Source organism: Numenius arquata, chromosome 10, assembly GCF_964106895.1.
Source record: "Numenius arquata chromosome 10, bNumArq3.hap1.1, whole genome shotgun sequence".
NCBI lineage: Eukaryota > Metazoa > Chordata > Aves > Charadriiformes > Scolopacidae > Numenius > Numenius arquata.
This window is the reverse complement of record NC_133585.1, coordinates 54328940-54347679: the sequence shown is the minus strand read 5'-3', so window position 1 is coordinate 54347679 and position 18740 is coordinate 54328940. Positions and strand designations below refer to the sequence as shown.

Below are 18740 nucleotides of genomic sequence, written 5' to 3'. Positions count from 1 at the left end.
AGAAAACTTTATATTATAAAGTTCTTTTATAAAAAGAGCCCTGAAATAAATTTAATGAAAGCTTTGTAAGCAATGCATCAGCCTCCTTTTAAAACCTGCATCTTACAAAATATGTTCACTTCTAGCCTGGAAACTGAATGGCAGCAACTGGGATTTCCTGATTCAAGGAATAACTGTTACAGAAGCAGCAAAGATTATTCTACTCGGAACACTGTAAACACAAACAGTTAAATATTTCTGTCTTGGCTGCACTACTACGTCATTAAAAAACCGTATCAGCAATAACTTTTTTTGCCCAATGACTGTTCTTCATTCAGCTGCTGTAATTTAGGTACTTCTACCTAAAAACCATCCTGATTTAGAGTTCAGCATTGGGCATTTGTTTCAAACTATGAAACTGCCAGACTGGTATCTCTTACCTCTCTTCCCTTTGTTGCAAAAGTACTCTTAAACGCTTTTCTTACAGCAAAGAAACTCCCAAACGTTTATCAACCACCACCAAACACTTCAATATAAAGCTCAGCAATGATAGTTTTTGTACATACCTGGAATTCAACTTTTAGTGGAATAAAAATGCACGCAAAAGGTAGGTTACTGAAGAACCTCTAGTTAAAATTCAGTGTTTACATGAGCGGAAAAAAGGAGTAGAGAACCTTAATAAATGGTTATTTTTGGAGGTTCTGATGTGGAATTGAAAACCCAACCTGCTGCAACACACTGCACAGACCACCTACTGAGGAATATCCAGCTATAAAATCCCTTAGTGTGAAAAACATTATACTTGATAGCCAAGAAACAGGAATTGTTATTGTCTGTATTTTTAAGGTGCTTCATATGAATACAGAAACCTGAGTTATGTATCAATTCCTGACTCAGGGGCAGCAGAAAAACCAGTTTGAGTTTCACACACCATTTTGGAAGGCTAGTGATTTCTGCTCTCTGCCTAGCGAGCTTCACTCTCTGGCTAACGATTGCCTCATTGTTTTAATTTCAAACAATCACGGCAAAAGCATCACTGCGAAAAAGAGAAAAAATATATATTTGCAACAAAGGGTAGCATACCCTAACTTTAGCAGCACACCTGAATTCACATTTTTCTTTCAGCAAACGTAATTACTTTAACCTGATTCAGTCACTTCCTTTCAGGAAAAATAATAATAACTCTTTTAGCAATAAGACATGTTACGATAGATCACAGAAAAAAGACTGGATGTGGACTGCTTGTACAAGAAATAATATTAACTATGAGATTTTGGCCACCGTGAGGATGCCTCACCAGGTGGACATTAGGAAATGGTGTCTGAAGTCCTACCTTCACAGGCAAGTTCCCTCAATTTTCTTAATGCTCATGGAGTTTATTACACCCCCTCTTACTGCAAATGCAGCAGGTAAAGGCGCATTTTCCTTGTGTAAAGGCGCATTTTCCTTGTGTAAACTTGGGACTGACTGCAAAAAACCTATTAAATATTGACTTTTTTTAAGGCTGAAATTAACTTCCAGTTGTGCATTGCATAAGTCTTGGGAGAGGCAGAGGCGAGGGTGGTTTAGACGATACCAGGAGGCCGGTGACAGCTAATGAGGGATCTGAGGTTCACACTTAAAACCAAAATAAATAGGATATACCGTGTTTTTCCTGAAGGGTCTCACAAAATAAAGCATTCTGATTAACGCTCAGGTCCGTCCAAAGGCAGTCTAATATTAAACACCGGGGCTGGAGAGGGGGAAGCGGCTGAGACCGGGCCGCCATTTCGGGCTCCCCTCAGGAGCCCCGCGGAGCCCTCACGTGCGGACCAAGCGCGCCCGCGCAGCCTCCTCTCTGTCAGCCCAGGGCTGAACTGCCTCAGGGCCCGCGGCCGCCCCCACCAGCCATGGCGGGTAACGGGCGGGCGGCAAGGGCGGCAGCACCGCCCCTCAGGCGGCGGCAGGCGGGGAGGGGCGGAAGCGGGCGGCCATGGTGGAGGGCCCGGGCTGTACGCTGTGCGGAGAGAGGCTGCGGGCCCGGGTGCGGCGGGGCCAGGCGGTGCGGAGGGCGAGGGGCACCGGCGGAGCCGGCGGCGCGGTGAGAGGCCGGGGCCGGGAGAGGAGATGGGGAGCGGCCGCTTCTCCTCAGGGGCAGCGCCGGGCCGGGGGGAGCGGGGTTTGAGGGCTCGGGTTCGGGCTGGGGTGAACGGCGGCGGGTTTGGGGGAGAGGAGGGAATCGGGGGCCTCAGGAGTCCGGTGGGATGCGGGGACGCGGGGCCGGTGGGCCCGAGCACAGGGCAGGAGGTTTGGAAAAGACATGGACCTGTTGGAGCGGGGCCAGAGGAGGCCACGGAGATGCTGGGAGGGCTGGAGCCCCTCTGCTGTGAGGACAGGCTGAGAGAGTTGGGGGGGTTCAGCCTGGAGAAGAGAAGGCTCTGGGGAGACCTTAGAGCCCCTTCCAGTCCCTCAAGGGGCTCCAGGAATCACAAAATTATATAATGGTTTTGGGAGAAGGGACCTTAAGATCATCCAGTGCCACCCCTGCCCTGGGCAGGGACACCTCCCACCAGACCAGGTTGCTCCAAGCCCCCTCCAACCTGGCCTTGAACCCCTCCAGGGATGGGGCAGCCACAGCTTCTTTGGGCAACCTGGGCCAGGCTCTCACCACCCTCACAGCAAAGAAGTTCTTCCCCAGATCTCATCTCCATCTCCCCTCTTTCAGTGTCAAACCCTTCCCCCTCAGCCTATGGCTCCCCTCCCTGATCAGGAGTCCCTCCCCAGCTTTCCTGGAGCCCTGGTCACTTCTTACTCTGGTGTAGTTTAAACGAACCTGCGTGGCTTAAAACTAAAATAAACCTTGTTGCACACCAACTTACTTCAATGCTTTTACTGGAAAGGGTGAACTGTCTATGTGAAAGGCAAAGTAAATGATGTTGATCTTATTTTTCAACTTGACGGAATAATAACCATAAAACCTCTCTAAATGTATATCGTTTCAAGGTAATAATACAGTGGGAGACTGTATAAAGGGTAGCTCTGAAATTTCACTAACTAGCTGAAGCCTTGCTGATTTGCCAGAGTGACTTTAATGCGTATTTATTTACTTCGCAATTGAGTCCAATTTGCTTTGCAGTCGAGTGTTATGATCGAAGCACTGGTACTGCCTTGCAGTTAGGGCTCTGGTGACAGTGAATATACTGTGCCTTGGAGGTTTCAGGAGGTTCTGGGGACCTTCAGAGCTGCTCTGAAGGTAACTGGACAAGACCCTGGGCTGCCTGACCGAAGTATATAATATAATTAATTATAATTTCAGTAGAGTTTCATGTGCTAAGCAAGAAAAGATTATTGCCTCAATCTCACAATTATCTTTTTCTTGTCCTCTCGTAGCGTCCCACCTGCTGTTCGGCATCTTCTGAGATCAGACTTTCAACTAATAGGAAGAGAGAAATATCTCTGGGGGCTTAGTGGAGGCTTTCCTGTAACACACAATGCCCAATGTGAAACACTGAAAACATTATTATTTTGGATAGAAACTCCAGCAAGAGAATTTTGGAGAAGGATTTAGGTCTGGAAATGGCAGAATTGACACTCTGATGAGTATTTAATATTCAAACTATACCCATTTAGTTTACATCAGCCTGAAACTCTTATTGTGAATTCATGACTTGGAGGAAAAGGCATAAAAATACCCTTATAAAAAAGACATATTGTTTCAATTTGGAAAAGAATAAGCTAAGTTATGATAGCATTAGCAATAGTGGCTGTCTGCTTCCTGGGTTAATAGTTTTGTTGGTTTTGACAGCTGCTGAAGGAGAAAAGGTTTAATATTGTCCAAGTTGGAAAATTAGCTCATATAGCTACTTGCTGAACGTGTCCTGATGCTAGAATCAAAGTAGTAGAAATTCTGTTTTAATCTTTGTGTGTATGTACCCATTTTCAGGCCTCCGCAAGTGCAAATGGAACCTCTGGTCATGATTTCCTTGTCGGACATGTTTACAGGGGTGTGGAGACGTTGGGGAAGGAACTTTTTATGTATTTTGATGAGAAAGCTTTGAGGTAAGGGGCGAGAAGATGACTTCAAACTGTATGTATTCTGGGGTCGTTTTGTTCTTGCTAAGGTCATTTTCAGAGATTTTAAAGTTAGTGTCACCAAGAAACTTCTCAGCAGCCTCTCTGCAGCGGTGGAAATACTGCATTTTCAGATAATTTATTGCTCTATTCTTAGTCTAAGAGTCCATGGAAAGGTATCTGAAAAAGACAGTTATTCCTTGAAGTGCTTCCAACAGGTAATTGTATTTTCTAGGGATGAAACTCGGAGAAGTGCATGCAGTTACAGTTACTTAATATCTTCCACTACAAACAGTACTTGCAATTTCTGTTAACTTTCCTTAAGGAAATTTAGACTGACATTCTGGACTTAATTTTTAACGATTCAATTGCTATGATAAACTCATGTGAAAAAAAAGCCAAACTGAAAATATTCTGTGTATATACATTTATGCTGCCGGCCTTTCTTTCTCTATTTAAACAATATTAACAACTCCTTGGTTGGTTTGAAATTTGGCAGGTGAATGGCTTGGGTATTATAAATATTACTCTTAATTTTCTAGTGAAAGCATGTCTCCTAGATGAATGGTGAAACTGCCAAATGGGTGTTTGTTGCTGCTTTGCGGAGCTTATTAGGAGGTTGTTGGCACCCGTAGGATTTTGTGGTGTGCTTTAACCCCTTGGACATCTGCTTGTACAAGCGACCGAGGTTGTACTTGGAATTTAGTTTGCTTTTTCTAGTTCAATATGCCTCTGTACTGCAAAGTCAGCTGCAAATAAATCTAACCAAATGCACTGTGTGATGGTTTATTAAAAAATCCCCTCTCCTTCTTTATGTAATTAATATGGAATACATAAGTACAGCTCTTGTATTTAATAGGTAACGCTTGCATTTAATGTTTCTCTTTCACCCTTCTACTTGCAACATAATTGTAATCTTTCTAAATCTTTAAAAGGGAAAAACAACATCGCTTCTACATTCAGTGTAGTCTCTGTCGCCCTGTGACTGATCTTGAACTAAGTTGTACGGTCGTTATTTTTGTTCGTTTAAAACTGATAATACCAACACATACCTTACCTTACAATTCTGCGACATAATATTTTGACAATTATACACGTAACTTGTAGGACAGGACTGAGTATGTGTTTGAAGTAACCCATATTTGTGAAGGATGGGATTATGGCCCTAATCAGTTTGCTTTGTATCATGCTTTATTAAATAGAAACAGAGAAGAAAAAGCAGTTTTTAAAAAGAAAAAGATAAGTCAGTTATAAAGGAAGATTAAAAAAAGGCAGGGGAAGTAACTGATGCTGATGTTAGCCTGTTTTAAATGACTATTGCATGTACTGCAAATTGATTGGATAAGCAAAGGAGTAATTTTACAATAGGAAAACATTGTTTCAACAGACTGAATTACATTATCAGCAGAAAAAAAGCCATTACTAAGGAATATAAGTAAGCGCTTTGCAAGAGTTCTCTTCAAAGAGGAAGAAAATGTGGCCAAGTTCTAGCATGGAAAACATAATCCTTTGACCCTGAAAGGTCTTAAATAATTAATTCATAAATTTCTAGGCAATGCAATAACTTATTGTGCTTAATGAAAACAACCTTCAGTTATCATTTGATAATAAGTTTAAGTTTCATCAGTTCTTGTGGCTCTGGAAACTGTACTTAAGAAATCCCTTTGGTCATGTCACTTATTTAATTGGGAATGTTGTAGAAGTTGTGTACAGGAAAGGTCTCCTCCGTGCAGAAGGCAGAAGTTACTTATTATCTGATAGCGCAGATCTTCATTCTCTTGTTTTTAAAATGTATATTGTAGCTACAAAATAATCCACCTACTCTGATACACAATGTATAGAAATAGGACACTCCCTCTCTCTTACGGTTTTTTAAGGACTTGAATATACCAGGTGAATTTGTAATAAGTAAAATGCATGAGACCATGGACAAACTTGTCCTTTGCTCAAGTAGAATATATTGTACAGTGTAAGGCCTCTTAAAGCATTAGTGATCTGTAAAAGGGGAAGGCTTGGAAGAGTCCGTTCCCCTCCTTTGCCATCTGTGTGTCTTTCAGTTTCTTTCTTTTATTGATTTTTAATTGACCTGCAGGTTTTGCCTTGGTTGTGGGCAAAGAAAAGCAGAAAACAACATATGGCAGCTGGTAATTACTTTGTGTGTGGTGTGATTGGAAGTAGCTTTGATATGATAACAGCGTTGGCAACGTGAGGGCTGGAATCTTTCCTTTCATACCAGGTGAATTCTGCCTGATTTAGCAGAAAATCATCTGGTAAAGTACCCTCATTCCTCCCAGCCTCCCCGAGGACTTAAGAGCTTATGTTGCAAGACCAGTGTGTCAAGTGAAAAAAATTTTGAGTGCAATACACCAGAAAATGTGTTGCTTAATGATCAGGTTTGATTTCTGTATAATGAGTGATGAAGTCCGCTGGAAAAATGCTGTTTTCCAGAGTGTTTCTGACTTGGGGAGGGTTTTTCTCTGGGGATTGAAGTACATAAGTAATTTGTTGCTACGTTAGTCTTAATGACTAGAATGAATACGTTCTGACTTGGTTAGGTAAGAATATTTCCTAACTTCAAAAAATAGGCTGGTGTAATGCTTGGAAACATCGTTAAGATAAAATACCCATAAGGACTCTCTTTCTCTCCAAGGATTCACTTCGGTATGAACGGTTCCATGCGCATCAATCCCAGTGGAAGCAAAGACAGGAACAGAGCGGTACCGGTTCTGGAGATAGAGCTTACAGAGGATACTGTTTGTTTTTTCGAGGTGACAGTAGAGTATAGGTAAGGTAGAAACTAACCACCTTAAACACAGCTTGGTTTATTTCTTTTTATTTCTTTATTTCTTTTTATAACATTCTTTTAAGAACATAGTGAAAAATCACACACAAACCGGGAAGTGCTTGGATGAAAGCCATCATAGACACAAAGAAACAAAATAACTTTCTAAACATATTATGTTTATTGGTGTGTGTGGTAATTTAATTTTGTTACTTTTAAATCAGTTTACGTACAGTTAAAGTACTTCTATGCCATAGTCTCATTAGATAGTGTCAAGACTGGGAATGAAAGCTGGATTCCTTCCGTCCTTAGATCTGAATGCTGAACCCCATTTCTCCTTTAATTGCCACACAGGTCTCACTTCCTTAACAAGAATACGGGCCTGTGATGATTATTGGTTTCAAATTTTTATTTGAAGGTTGTGTTGCTACTACCGTTTTCTTTTTGGAAGCAAATTGGTATAATTGTTCTAATTGCCATTAAGTGGATGTTTTTGTCCCATCAGCATTGTACTTCTCACTGCTAATAAAAATAACATGGCAAGCTTGATTTGAAAGCATTTGAGGCTCTTGGATGAAAAGGAGCGTGTGAATTCAAGTAACATATAGACGCATATTCAATATTACAAAATATAAAGACTTATGGGAGCCTGAGACTTTTTGCACTGTATTTTTTTTAAACGATTATGCTTAACCTAATAAAATCAAGGTTTAAGAAAGTATGTCTTTTGTATCATGTTAGTTATGTTTGATAGTCTTTCCATGTTGGAATTAGTTTTAAAGCAAGGACCTGGCAATTATTTTTCAAACTAATATGAATAAAATGAGGGTGATTTCTTCTATGTCGGACCAGACGTGTGTATCATTGACCTGTTCTTGTGAGGGGTGGTTAATGTCACTTCTGTGCCTCTTCCTGTCACTGGAACATTCACGGTTTCTTTTATCTGCATATAATGTTCTATTATACTATCATGTGTTGTTTTCAAAACCATCCTGCTATATTAGCATATAATTAAAACAAATATAAATCTTAATGTATTTTTCTCGTCTAGAAATGCAGCTGAGAGTGAGCGGAAGGTGAGGATGATGGAAAGCTTGGATGTCTGCTCTCCGAAGTTTAGCTTCTCGAGAGCAGAAAGTGAGATTAAGCAGCAGCAAACCCGCATGTTGTGTGACGTGTTACTGGATCAAGCGGTATTACCCGGCGTGGGAAATATCATAAAAAACGAAGCGCTGTTTGACAGTGGTCTTCATCCAGCTGTTAAGGTGGGTGAAATGTCTCAAGATTGTTTTTAATGACACCAAAGTATTAGGAATGTAAATAGATATTTATATCACATTTTGTCATTATTTTACCTTTGTTTTATCATCTGTCTTAAGTTATTCTATGAAATTAAATCAGTGTTTTATCATTATAACTGGAGATACCTGTCATGGCATTCCTTGGGACCTGTCGCTGCTGCTCCCGCCTCAGAGTGGATGTATTTTGTGGGGCTAAGCCTTCTGCTGTACAACGTTAAACCTCTCCTTAGTAGTTTATTCATTTAACTTTCGAGTCCTAGCTTTATCTGGCATCCGTTGTTTACCAGACTTTTTTTGGTTCAGATTCTCGTGCACGCGTCTCCAGACTTTGGTTGAAAAGAAGTCTGATGTTTGCAAAATAGATTGAGATTACAGAGAGTGTAAAGGGAAGCTGGTGAAGATAGTAACCGAAAGTTTTTTTTTTTAAATACAATTTTTTGGGAAGTTCTTCATAGGATCAGTCTGGATTTTAATTGTATCTGCCATGTGAGCTGGCAGAGGAAAGAAAAATGTGACTCAAAATTTTGAGTTCTTAACAAAAATATATTTGGTTGATACGTCTCTCTAATCGTGACACTTTTGGCTCAAGTGTTTTTCCTGAAGATGTCTCACAAGAAAGAGCCTCTGGTGACAGATAGGTCGTAACACAATCCATGAGGAAATTAAGAGGGAACTGAAAGTTGTTAACTCCACGTGATTCCTGTGATCAGGAACTCTTCAGTCAATATAGAGGAAGACAACTGAAATTTTTACCTAATGATTTGCACGGATGAGGCGAAGAACGTTGTTTGGAGTTGACACAGTGGGTTTGTGTAGTATAGAATATGAAAATGTACTCTTTTACTGAGATTATGTATATAACGTGGAGTCAGAGAATTGTAACAGGAGGCATTGCAGTGCCACATCAGCTGAAGGTGTTCCAAGGGCGTTCCAGGTCTTTCTGCTGCTGCCCCTTAGCATCGTAATGGTCTAAAACTCATTCTTGTCTGTCTTCCAGGTTTGCCAACTGACAGATGAGCAAATACGGCACTTGGTGAAAATGACGCGTGATTTTACCTTGCTTTTTTATAAGGTATTGGCACATCTTTCTGAGAAACCTCTGAAACTTGACTCCGCTGTGTTAATTAGCTGTTTGTGATCACCTAGTGAAAACAGCAAAGGGTGGGACAGGACAAGTGTTTCCATCACCAGGAATGTTGGTTTCTGCGCTCTTTGTTATTTGCACACACTTACATGTAAGATAACATAAAGGTCACTCTTCAAACTGGGAACTAGAGATGGGCGCTGGGAAGGATGAAGGTAGTTCATGTGCCTTCCTTTAGGAAACTTGAAATAGCAAGTATATTTACTTGACTAAATAGATTATAACTTCTAAAAACTGTTTGTTTTTTTCTAACTGAAACAACGTTTTGCGTTGCTAAAGTGAATTAAATTCCAGCTTCTCCCTACTGCCGCAGCTTCACCAGGGTTTCATTTCTTCCCCTGTAAACTCTATAATTCCTGGTTGCTCTTTTAACTTTCCAAAGTAGGGAAAGAGAGAATTTTACCTCATTCTTGTATGTTTTTTTTCTTCAAGCTGCATGCAGAGAAATTCTTGTCTCTTTCTCTTGGTGTTTACGAAAGGCATGGAGCTAAAAGTTCTTTTTTTGGTAGATGAGGAGGGCACCCTAATACAACTTCCCTAATACAGTCTTTCAATCATAAAGGTTAAAAATAGAATTTATTTAATTTGTCTGCTTTAAATGTCTGCTTTCCCCCAGCCCACCGAAGAGGAGTTCAGTCTCTTGGCTGGGAAAACCTTTTTATTCTCCAAACTTCACAGTGAAGGCTACCAGTAAAGCGACAGCATCCAGTTCTGCAACTATAATACCAGGGGATTTAAACCCACAATAAACAAAGAAGTTAAACTTTCTGTAGCTCAGTTGAGCTGTTTTCAAAACTTTTATAATCTATACTTAGCAAGTATTATTCTTCACGGTGAGGGTGACAGAGCCCTGGAACAGGCTGCTCAGGGAGGGTGTGGAGTCCCCTTCTCTGGAGATTTTCAAGACCCGCCCGGATGCAGTCCTGAGTAGCATTCTCTAAGCAGTCCTTCTTCAGCAGGGGAGTTGGACTAGACGATCTATACGGTCCCTTCCAACTCTAAAAAAAATTCAGTGAAATTCAGTGAAAGTATTTACCAGTCAAGTGCTTTTAAAGGAGAGGTACCCCCACCCCAAGTCTCTTTAACCTATTTTCATTATGTTTTTACCTTAATACGAGGGGTAGTGCTTTGTCAGTTTTTATAGACTGCTTCAGAATGTTTGTAGCAATCACACTACATCATCTGTAGTAACACGGATGCAAAGATGAGGAATCTCGATTGGGTAAGAAGCTGTCGATTTGTTTGGTTTGTAAGTAACTGAATGGGAGGAAACTACTACTAAGAAACTAATTGTCAATCTCAAGGAGAAATCTTGAGGGGAAAGCCAACTGCTGGTGAATATTCAGGCAAATGTGTATTAGTTTTAGCTGGGGCGTATCCATGCTGGAATATTTCTGCATCGCGCAGTTGTTTAGGTTTTTGGGAAGGTCGATTAACCCAGATGGGAGTGTCAGGTCTGAGCTGGCTCTGCGGTGTGGTTTTTGGTCCTTTTTGGGGCGGTGTTGGGTTTCTGGCTTACGTTTGGTTTATTTTTGTTTTCTACGCTCATCAGCTCTTCAAGAACACTCCTGCAGGTGCCAGGTTGAAGACAACTGGTGCTAAATCAGAGCCAGCTGAGCTCAGGGGGTCCCTAGAATATATTTTCTTGCACCATTTTTTGCCTTGTGTCTTTTATTTCATTCCGTGGAGAATTCCAGACAATATTCTACCCGATTTAAAGTCAATTATTTTCAAAAAAGAACGTGAAATACAGATGATAGCCCTTATGGTGTGCCTTAAATATCTTTATGTAGTCATTGAGCTGTCAGTTTACGTAGCGTATTTTTTACTTTAGCTTCAGTTGAACTGTAGAGGGACTGACGTAAAATTTATACTGAGTCTCTAACTTGGGTTTTAAACATGTTTTAGTGCCGCAAAACCGGGTCTCCTCTCTACAAACACTACAAGGTGTACAGGCGCCCGAGCTGCGGCCAGTGCGGCGGGAGGATCACCGTGTGTCGCTTGGGAGACAACAACAGGATGACTTACTTCTGCCCTCGGTGTCAAAGAGCGGATCCCCAGCTTGTCCACGTTGGGTACGGTGGTGACTTTATACCGCTTTAAAGCACTGCTGTCCTCAAAGCGCTGTTGGCATCACTTCTCAAGTAGAATGGATCCTTGTGCATTTTATATCTGAATTTTTTTGCGAAAAAAAAAAAAAAACAACCCACGTTTTGGCCATGGGTGTTTAAAACCAGTTAAAAGCTTTGATTCTTTAATACTATTTCTTTCTGTTACGAAATAGCTATTACTGTAGTCAAATGTAGGAATTATAAAACAGATTACTCAGAATTATTCACTGCTTCTGGAAATACTGCCCCCTGTTCCTGATGTTATCAATATAATAGACTTGGATGTTCACACGCAACTGAGTTGAATGGCACAAGGAAGGTAGGAATTCGTGTCTCTATTGCATAGAATCGTGGAATGGTTTGGGTTGGAAGGGACCTTAAAGCCCATCCAGTCCCACCCCCCTGCCCTGGGCAGGGACACCTCCCACCAGACCAGGTTGCTCCAAGCCCCCTCCAACCTGGCCTTGAACCCCTCCAGGGATGGGGCAGCCACAGCTTCTCTGGGCAACCTGGGCCAGGGTCTCACCACCCTCACAGCAAAGAATTTCCTCCTGAGATCTCATCTCCATCTCCCCTCTTTGGGTTTAAAACGTTCCCCCTCATCCTGTGGCTCCCCTCCCTGATCTCTCCTGCAGGCCCCCTTCAGGTACTGGAGGGTCACTAAATTCACTTTCTCTCTGTCTTCGATTAAATATATTTTTTTTATTACTCCTGCAGCATTGGGAAAAGTTTGCCCTTGAGGTAAATCAAAATAATCACCAGTCTCTGCCCGTGACGCGCTGTCTGGGCTGTGACAGGCAGCAGAACGCCCTGCGCACAGCGGGGTAAGGCAATTTGGAGAAGAAACCTCACGAAAGACTGACATCCCTCCTTCTGTTTCCCAGCAAACTGCCAAGGAGAAATAGCCTAATTGGCTGGGCGTGCGGCGGGGGGGCACGCTCTAACGAACACGTGGCCGAGAGACGCGAGGAGGAGTGGACGTGTGGGCGCTGTACCCTCATCAACGAGCCTTCGGCCCGGATCTGCGACGCCTGCTTGACTTCAAGGCCTGAAGGTATCGAAAGTTGTCGGGACCCTCTGTGGGGAAACGGGGGGAGGACGGGAGTTTAGACGCGGTTTTTACAACTGTAGAACTGTCTCATTGGAGAATATATAACTGTAGCCAACTTAAAGAGGGCTCTCTGTTTAACCAGCAGGGGGCTACAAAGATGATGAGGGGCCTGGAGCATCTCTGATGAGCAAAGGCTGAGGGACTGGGGTCTTTTTAGTCTGGAGAAGAGAAGCCTGAGGGGCGATCTGATCAAGGCCTATAAATACTTAAAGGGTGGGTGTCAGGAGGATGGGACCAGTCTTTCTTCAGTGATGCCCAGTGACAGGACAAGAGGCACCGGGCACAAACTTGAACATAGGAAGTTCCATCTCAACATGAGGAGGAACTCCTTTCCTGTGAGGGTGGCAGAGCCCTGGAAGAGGCTGCCCAGAGAGGTGGTGGAGTCTCCTTCTCTGGAGACATTCAGAACCCACCTGGGCACGTTCCTGTGCAACCTGCTCTGGGTGGCCTTGCTCTGGCAGGGGGGGTTGGACTGGATGATCTCCAGAGGTCTCTTCCAACCCCATGTGATTCTGTGAGTCTGTGATTTTGGGGAAAATGTTGCACAGACGATGATGGGAACTGTCTTGTCTTAACCTACGTAGTGTCTCCAGCTGTGCTGGGTACAGCTCTTCTCCCTCTGTTCATTTTTTGGCTGTTGTTTCTAAAATTAACTACCACCAGCAGAAATGGTGGCATTTTTGGGGACGGAGTACTTGGTACGTAAAGCTAGCTGCTGGCCAGGCAGCCTAAATAATTCAAAAAGCCAAAATAATGTAATTTACCATTAAATCTCAACTGTCACGCTCCTTTGTGAAGTACAAGCCCAGGCTCCCGTTCTTTCTGAAACAGACCTGGATGCCCTGGAAGCAGTATGTTTCACTGTGCGTAACCGGAAGGAGGCTGGAAAGAAGTATTTTTCAGAGTGAACAGCAGGGATTTTAATTTTGTTTCTGAGAGGGAGAGCGTGCCCTTGCGTGGGCCCCATTTCCCCTTTTTTCTTCCGCTTAATTCCCTCTTCCTTGTATGGAGGGAAGATGCAGGAGGAGACGGCAGGAAAGGACGCTCTGTTCTTGGACGCTGTGGCTTCACAGCTGCTTCCCAAAGATCGCACACAGGGACACCATCAAGTTCTTCTTTTCACCCTTTTCTCGGGAAAAATTACCTACGGGCTCTTTATTTATTAACCCGGCGTTAATAAAGAAGTTACGCCTGGAGTGCTTGTTGCCCGCTGGGCAATCTCTGGTTCTGTGGAGAAAAACAGTGGTTATGTCAGGAAATAAATGCCAAATAAATATCCGAACCGCTGGTTTCTGGAGGCTCTTGCAGCAAGGGGCGGGTACGTTTGGATGTGCACGATGGCTGGAGAGGACGGGAACCCTGAAAGCGCTAGAAAACCCAACAAATGGCTGTTCCTTTTTGGGTCATTAGTAAAACAATACATTAAAAATGGGTAACGTGTTGCTGCTGGAGGTACCGCAGCCTGCGCTCTCCCAGTGCTGGGGGTCTGCAAGGTTCTTCTGAAAAATCAAGATATTTGAATCCCTGTGTTTGGGCCAAATTCCATGGTCTACGGTTAGTTCTCCACTAGCTTTCGTTTAGAGGGTGCAATTCCCATCTGGCCCTATTCAAGCGATATTAATGTCACCTTGAAACACGTGTTGTACGAGACTCCAAAAGTGCCTGAGCTGCTTTTGTTGTAAGAAATTTGGTGCTTTATCTGACCTGTGACTGGTTTTGAGACCTTCCAAGACAGTAAGTCCCTCTTTCCCTCCCCGTATGATGGCTCAGGAATACAGATCGGAAATGTGATGCATCGCTCTACGCAGATGGGATTATAACCAAGAGTTTATTTTTCCTTAGTTCCAAAGACAGAGAATGTTGAAGATTCTGGAGCCTTTACCCCAAACTTGATGAAATACCCTTGTAACGAGTTCGGAAAAGCAAGCACAGAGATAAAGATCAACAGGAGAGCGGCATTTGGAACCACGACTCTTGTCTTGACAGACCTTGGTAACAAAGGCGATGTGAGAAATGATGCCCAAACATCCCATGGACACTCTCCGCGTGATGCCCCTAAACCCAGTTATAATCAAATCCAAACCAGCGTCCACCAGTCCGGGGGAAGCACAGACAGGGATTTCTCAATGGCTTCATTCTCCTCTCACCAACCTCTCCCTTCCAAACACATCCCAAAGAAACGGAAAACAGATCATCTACCTTCTGTTCGCCAACATAATACAGCAATGGGGTACGTGTTCCGAAATGCAAACGAGTCTTTTTATAATCCTATAAACCAGCTTTAGCCCTGGAGATGAATGGAATATTGTGCTGGCAGGTGGCAGAGCCCTGGAAGAGGCTGCCCAGGGAGGTGGTGGAGTCTCCGTCTCTGGAGACATTCCAAACCCGCCTGGACACATTCCTGTGGGACCTGCTCTGGGTGACCCTGCTCTGGCAGGGGGTTGGGCTGGATGATCTCCAGAGGTCCCTTCCAACCCCGTATCGTTCTGTGATTGTTACAAATGGAGTAATTAGTAATTTTTCTCATTACAGCACACCTGGAGCCGGCACGACAGATGATACTGGCGCCTTGAGCGCGGCCCATCCTCGCTGCGGGACCCACGGCCGTCCCTGCAGCCTCCGCGTGGTGAGGAAGGAGGGAGAGGACAAGGGCAGGCAGTTCTATTGCTGTCCCCTGCCCAGGGAAAGGCGGTGTCGCCACTTCCAGGTACGTGGAAAACGGCAGTTTCCTAACAATGCACACGTGTTCCTGCAGCTCCTCACCCGTGAGCCGTAACTGTGGACAGCCACGATCCATTTAAAGTTTGAGGTAATTTTAAATACTTTTGCAGGCTGAATTGGAACTTAAAGTGTAAGAGTAGTTCTAAACGGACGGTTTCGGTTACTTTTCTCACTGCTGAGGAGGCACCTCCTTGTGCTCTCAATCCCCTTCCGTGGGCGTAAGTCGGGTTTGTGGTAGAAATGCCGGTTGGAAGGGACTTGTACAAGTCGTTTAGTTCAGCCTCTTGCTTGCAGACGGGCTACGGCAAACTCCAGGCATCAGCCACGGCTTTGTCTTAGCCCAAAATCTTGAAAACCTCCGAGGATGAGGGTTCTGGCATCTGCTTGGGCAGCGGCTCCCACTGTTCACCAGCACCAAACCCGCCCTTCCAACTGGTGCGATGAACTCAAGACAGGAATGCCTTAACTTGAAGAAAACTCTACCATTGGTGATTACAAAAGAGCTCAAATTAACTAACGAGGAAGAGTTTCTTCCAGGGCCTCCCCTGTAGGTGTGGTTTCGTTGCCAGTTTGAAAATAAGGGATTCGTGGCCTCACATCTGCTAAATCTGGGCCTAAAACCTGTTTTCTTGGCAGTGGGCTGACCTGGATTTTCCCTTCTGTCACCACGGCAAGCGATGCGTTCTGAAGACGGTGTTGAAGATGGGTCCCAATAACGGAAAGAACTTTTTTGTGTGTCCTCTTGGGAAGGAGAAACAGTGTGGCTTCTTCCAGTGGGCGGAGAAGGGGCCGGGGCTGCAGGTTGGTCCTTGACAGGGACGTTCCTCAGGATGTCCTCAGTGCATACGACTTCCCCACTCATTTCTGGTTGGTTTTGTCTTTTTCCTTCTTCTCTGGTTAATTAGTAAAACAGCTCCAAGAGCATAAAGCAGATTTGGGAAGAGTAATTTTACACAGTCCTATAAAAATTCCATACCGCGTATTGTTGTATTTCTAATAAAAAAACTGCACTGTTTGCTTGTTCTCGTGTAAACGTCACTGAAGTTCAGCAGCACCGGATGCTTCCAAGCATATTTGATTGACAATCAATGTAGATACCGTTATTCAGATAACAACCTAAATCAGTATTTTAAATGGGTAGAATTTTCTATAAATATAAACCTGTATTTAATAAAAGTGAATCTAGAGTCAATATATATTTTTTTAATACCGCTTGATGCTTTATTTCCTGAGAGTTTAAAATGAAATGACAACGGACCGTACGCTTCGAATGTTGCCGTAGTTGGAATGTGTGACCCTGCTAGATTTGCAAAACAAAGAAAAACTGTCCTAAAATCAATAACGTGACTGAACTTCTCTTAATTAAGTATTTTAAATCCAGGTCTTAACGTTTTATTCTAGTTACTACTGAATCAACTTGTAACACATAATAAAATCACGCCTCTTAGGTGGTTAAAACTCAGTTTACGTTCCTTTGTCCTCCCACTCTGTAAGGGCCACAGAGTTGGTATCTGAACCGGGGGGCGGGGCGGGGGGGGCGCACTCCCGTGTGCCCCCACCCAGGGGCTGAGGGCAGGGCTGCAGCAAAAAGGCATCTTCCAATACAGCCGGCTCTGGAGGGCTCTGGGGCCACCAACATCAGAAGGACATGGACCTGTTGGAGCGGGGCCAGAGGAGGCCACGGAGATGCTGGGAGGGCTGGAGCCCCTCTGCTGTGAGGACAGGCTGAGAGAGTTGGGGGGGTTCAGCCTGGAGAAGAGAAGGCTCCAGGGAGACCTTAGAGCCCCTTCCAGTCCCTCAAGGGGCTCTAGGAGAGATGGGGAGGGTCTTTAGCAGTGATGGGACAAGGGGGAATGGTTTAAAACTGAAAGGGGGGAGATTGAGATGAGATCTCAGGAGGAAATTCTTTGCTGTGAGGGTGGTGAGAGCCTGGCCCAGGTTGCCCAGAGAAGCTGTGGCTGCCCCGTCCCTGGAGGGGTTCAAGGCCAGGCTGGAGGGGGCTTGGAGCAACCTGGTCTGGTGGGAGGTGTCCCTGCCCAGGGCAGGGGGTGGCACTGGATGGGCTTTAAGGTCCCTTCCAACCTGAATCATCCCACGATTCTATGCTGAGGTTCTATTACAAATGAATCCTGGCACCTCTGGCCACGGAAAGCGCCAGACCCAGCTGCAGGTAACGGTGATGCTCCTGGTTTGCAACGGCTTCTCTAGAGGGCAAGTGCCCTGGTTATTAGTGACACAGAAATCACTGACCGAGACTCAGAACTTCCACTACAAAATGAAGGGGACAGGAAGATCTCCACCTGTCTTCACACCCGGTTCGAGTCAACACAACGCTCCTTGAAAGCTTGTACCACTGATCTGGATGTCCTTCTACTCCAACCTACTCTCAGCTGTTGTGACACAAGTTAGAAAGGCCCATGAGGAGATGCTGCTTCTCTTAATCGAAGCTTTGGAATCCTCCCCCCTGCTCTTCAACCCCTTTTCCGCGCTCGTCAGCATTTGCACACAACTTTCCAAGAGAAAAGAAAACCCAGACTAAATCTTAGAAAGACAATGAAATAGTCTCCAAATAAGGCTCTCATGCGGAGGCTCCCTTCTGCTCCCCGCCCTTCATTCCAGATTTCTGCCAAAGGTGGTTTTAAATGGCAAAGTCAGTTTTTTTTCCAGAGACCAAAGCTCTACTTTCCCCCAAAAAGCAGGTGAAAGTTGGCATTATTTGGAAGCAAACACAAAACGGAGACCTTTTTGTGGTATTTAAAACCCCAGTTTGATTGCGGGATTCGCCCAAGTTTAAGAATTGAGTTGGGCCGTCAGGTAACGCCTCCGGAATCCAACACATCTTGGGAGTTGGTCACGTGATTGTGCAATAGGGAAAATGAACCACCAATTAAAAAATGAACAACTAAGTACAAAATTAACACCCGAGGAACCTTAGCGCTTTCCTCCTCTTAAGTTTAGATGTTAATAGGAGAAAAGAAATTAAATGCAATCCACTGCTTGCTCAGTTGGCTGCTTTAGCAAAGGGCTGGAAACCATGAAGTGAAACCGAGTGAATCCTGGAATTTTATTACATGCAGCACCTAGGAATAAAAGAAAAGGAGAAAAAAAAAAGTAGTATCATTTGCTACGTTTAAGATTAGCGTCTTTGTCAGTGTACTTTATCATCTAAAGACCCGCTTACTAATTCTTCTACAGTGGCGTAATTACCCTTTTCCAATCTGTTGAACCCAAGATATCTTGAAAGTATTTAATTTTTAAGTAAAAATACAGGGCTATTGGCTGCTGCAGCGCAATTAATGCCCTTCGAATACAGCTCACAACAGCAACGCGAGGCAGGGAAACCTCTCCTTCAGTCCCGATTAACTTAATGAGTCCCTCCGACACTAATCTCTCAACCACAGGACTATGGGAAAGAAGAGATCAAAGAGCAGCAAGAAGCCGTCCAATTAAATAAGCCGCGTTGATTAGCGAATTGTATTTCCTACTGATCTAGGGGTTGGCTAATGAGACGCTGGGCACAAAGACTCATCTCGCGTTGCTT

At 44.0% G+C, this 18740-nt stretch overlaps 2 protein-coding genes across 2 annotated transcripts in view; one reads left to right on the top strand and one right to left on the bottom strand.

Moving 5' to 3' along the window:
• The first annotated feature begins 1943 nt into the window (after positions 1–1943).
• On the top strand, positions 1944–16660 carry NEIL3 (nei like DNA glycosylase 3). Its single transcript, XM_074154466.1, has 10 exons — positions 1944–2059; positions 3902–4017; positions 6680–6814; positions 7863–8076; positions 9110–9184; positions 11165–11331; positions 12252–12421; positions 14321–14708; positions 15011–15185; positions 15836–16660. Exons 1-10 carry the CDS (start codon positions 1952–1954, stop codon positions 16010–16012), a joined length of 1725 nt encoding a protein of 574 aa, XP_074010567.1. The 5' UTR covers positions 1944–1951; the 3' UTR covers positions 16013–16660.
• The window catches only part of AGA (aspartylglucosaminidase), a 14675-nt gene continuing 12339 nt past the window's right edge, over positions 16405–18740 (bottom strand). Inside the window, exon 9 of the mRNA XM_074154467.1 lies at positions 16405–18279. Coding sequence (XP_074010568.1) covers positions 18179–18279 — 101 coding nt within the window. The 3' untranslated portion in view covers positions 16405–18178. The remainder of the gene's footprint in view (positions 18280–18740) is intronic.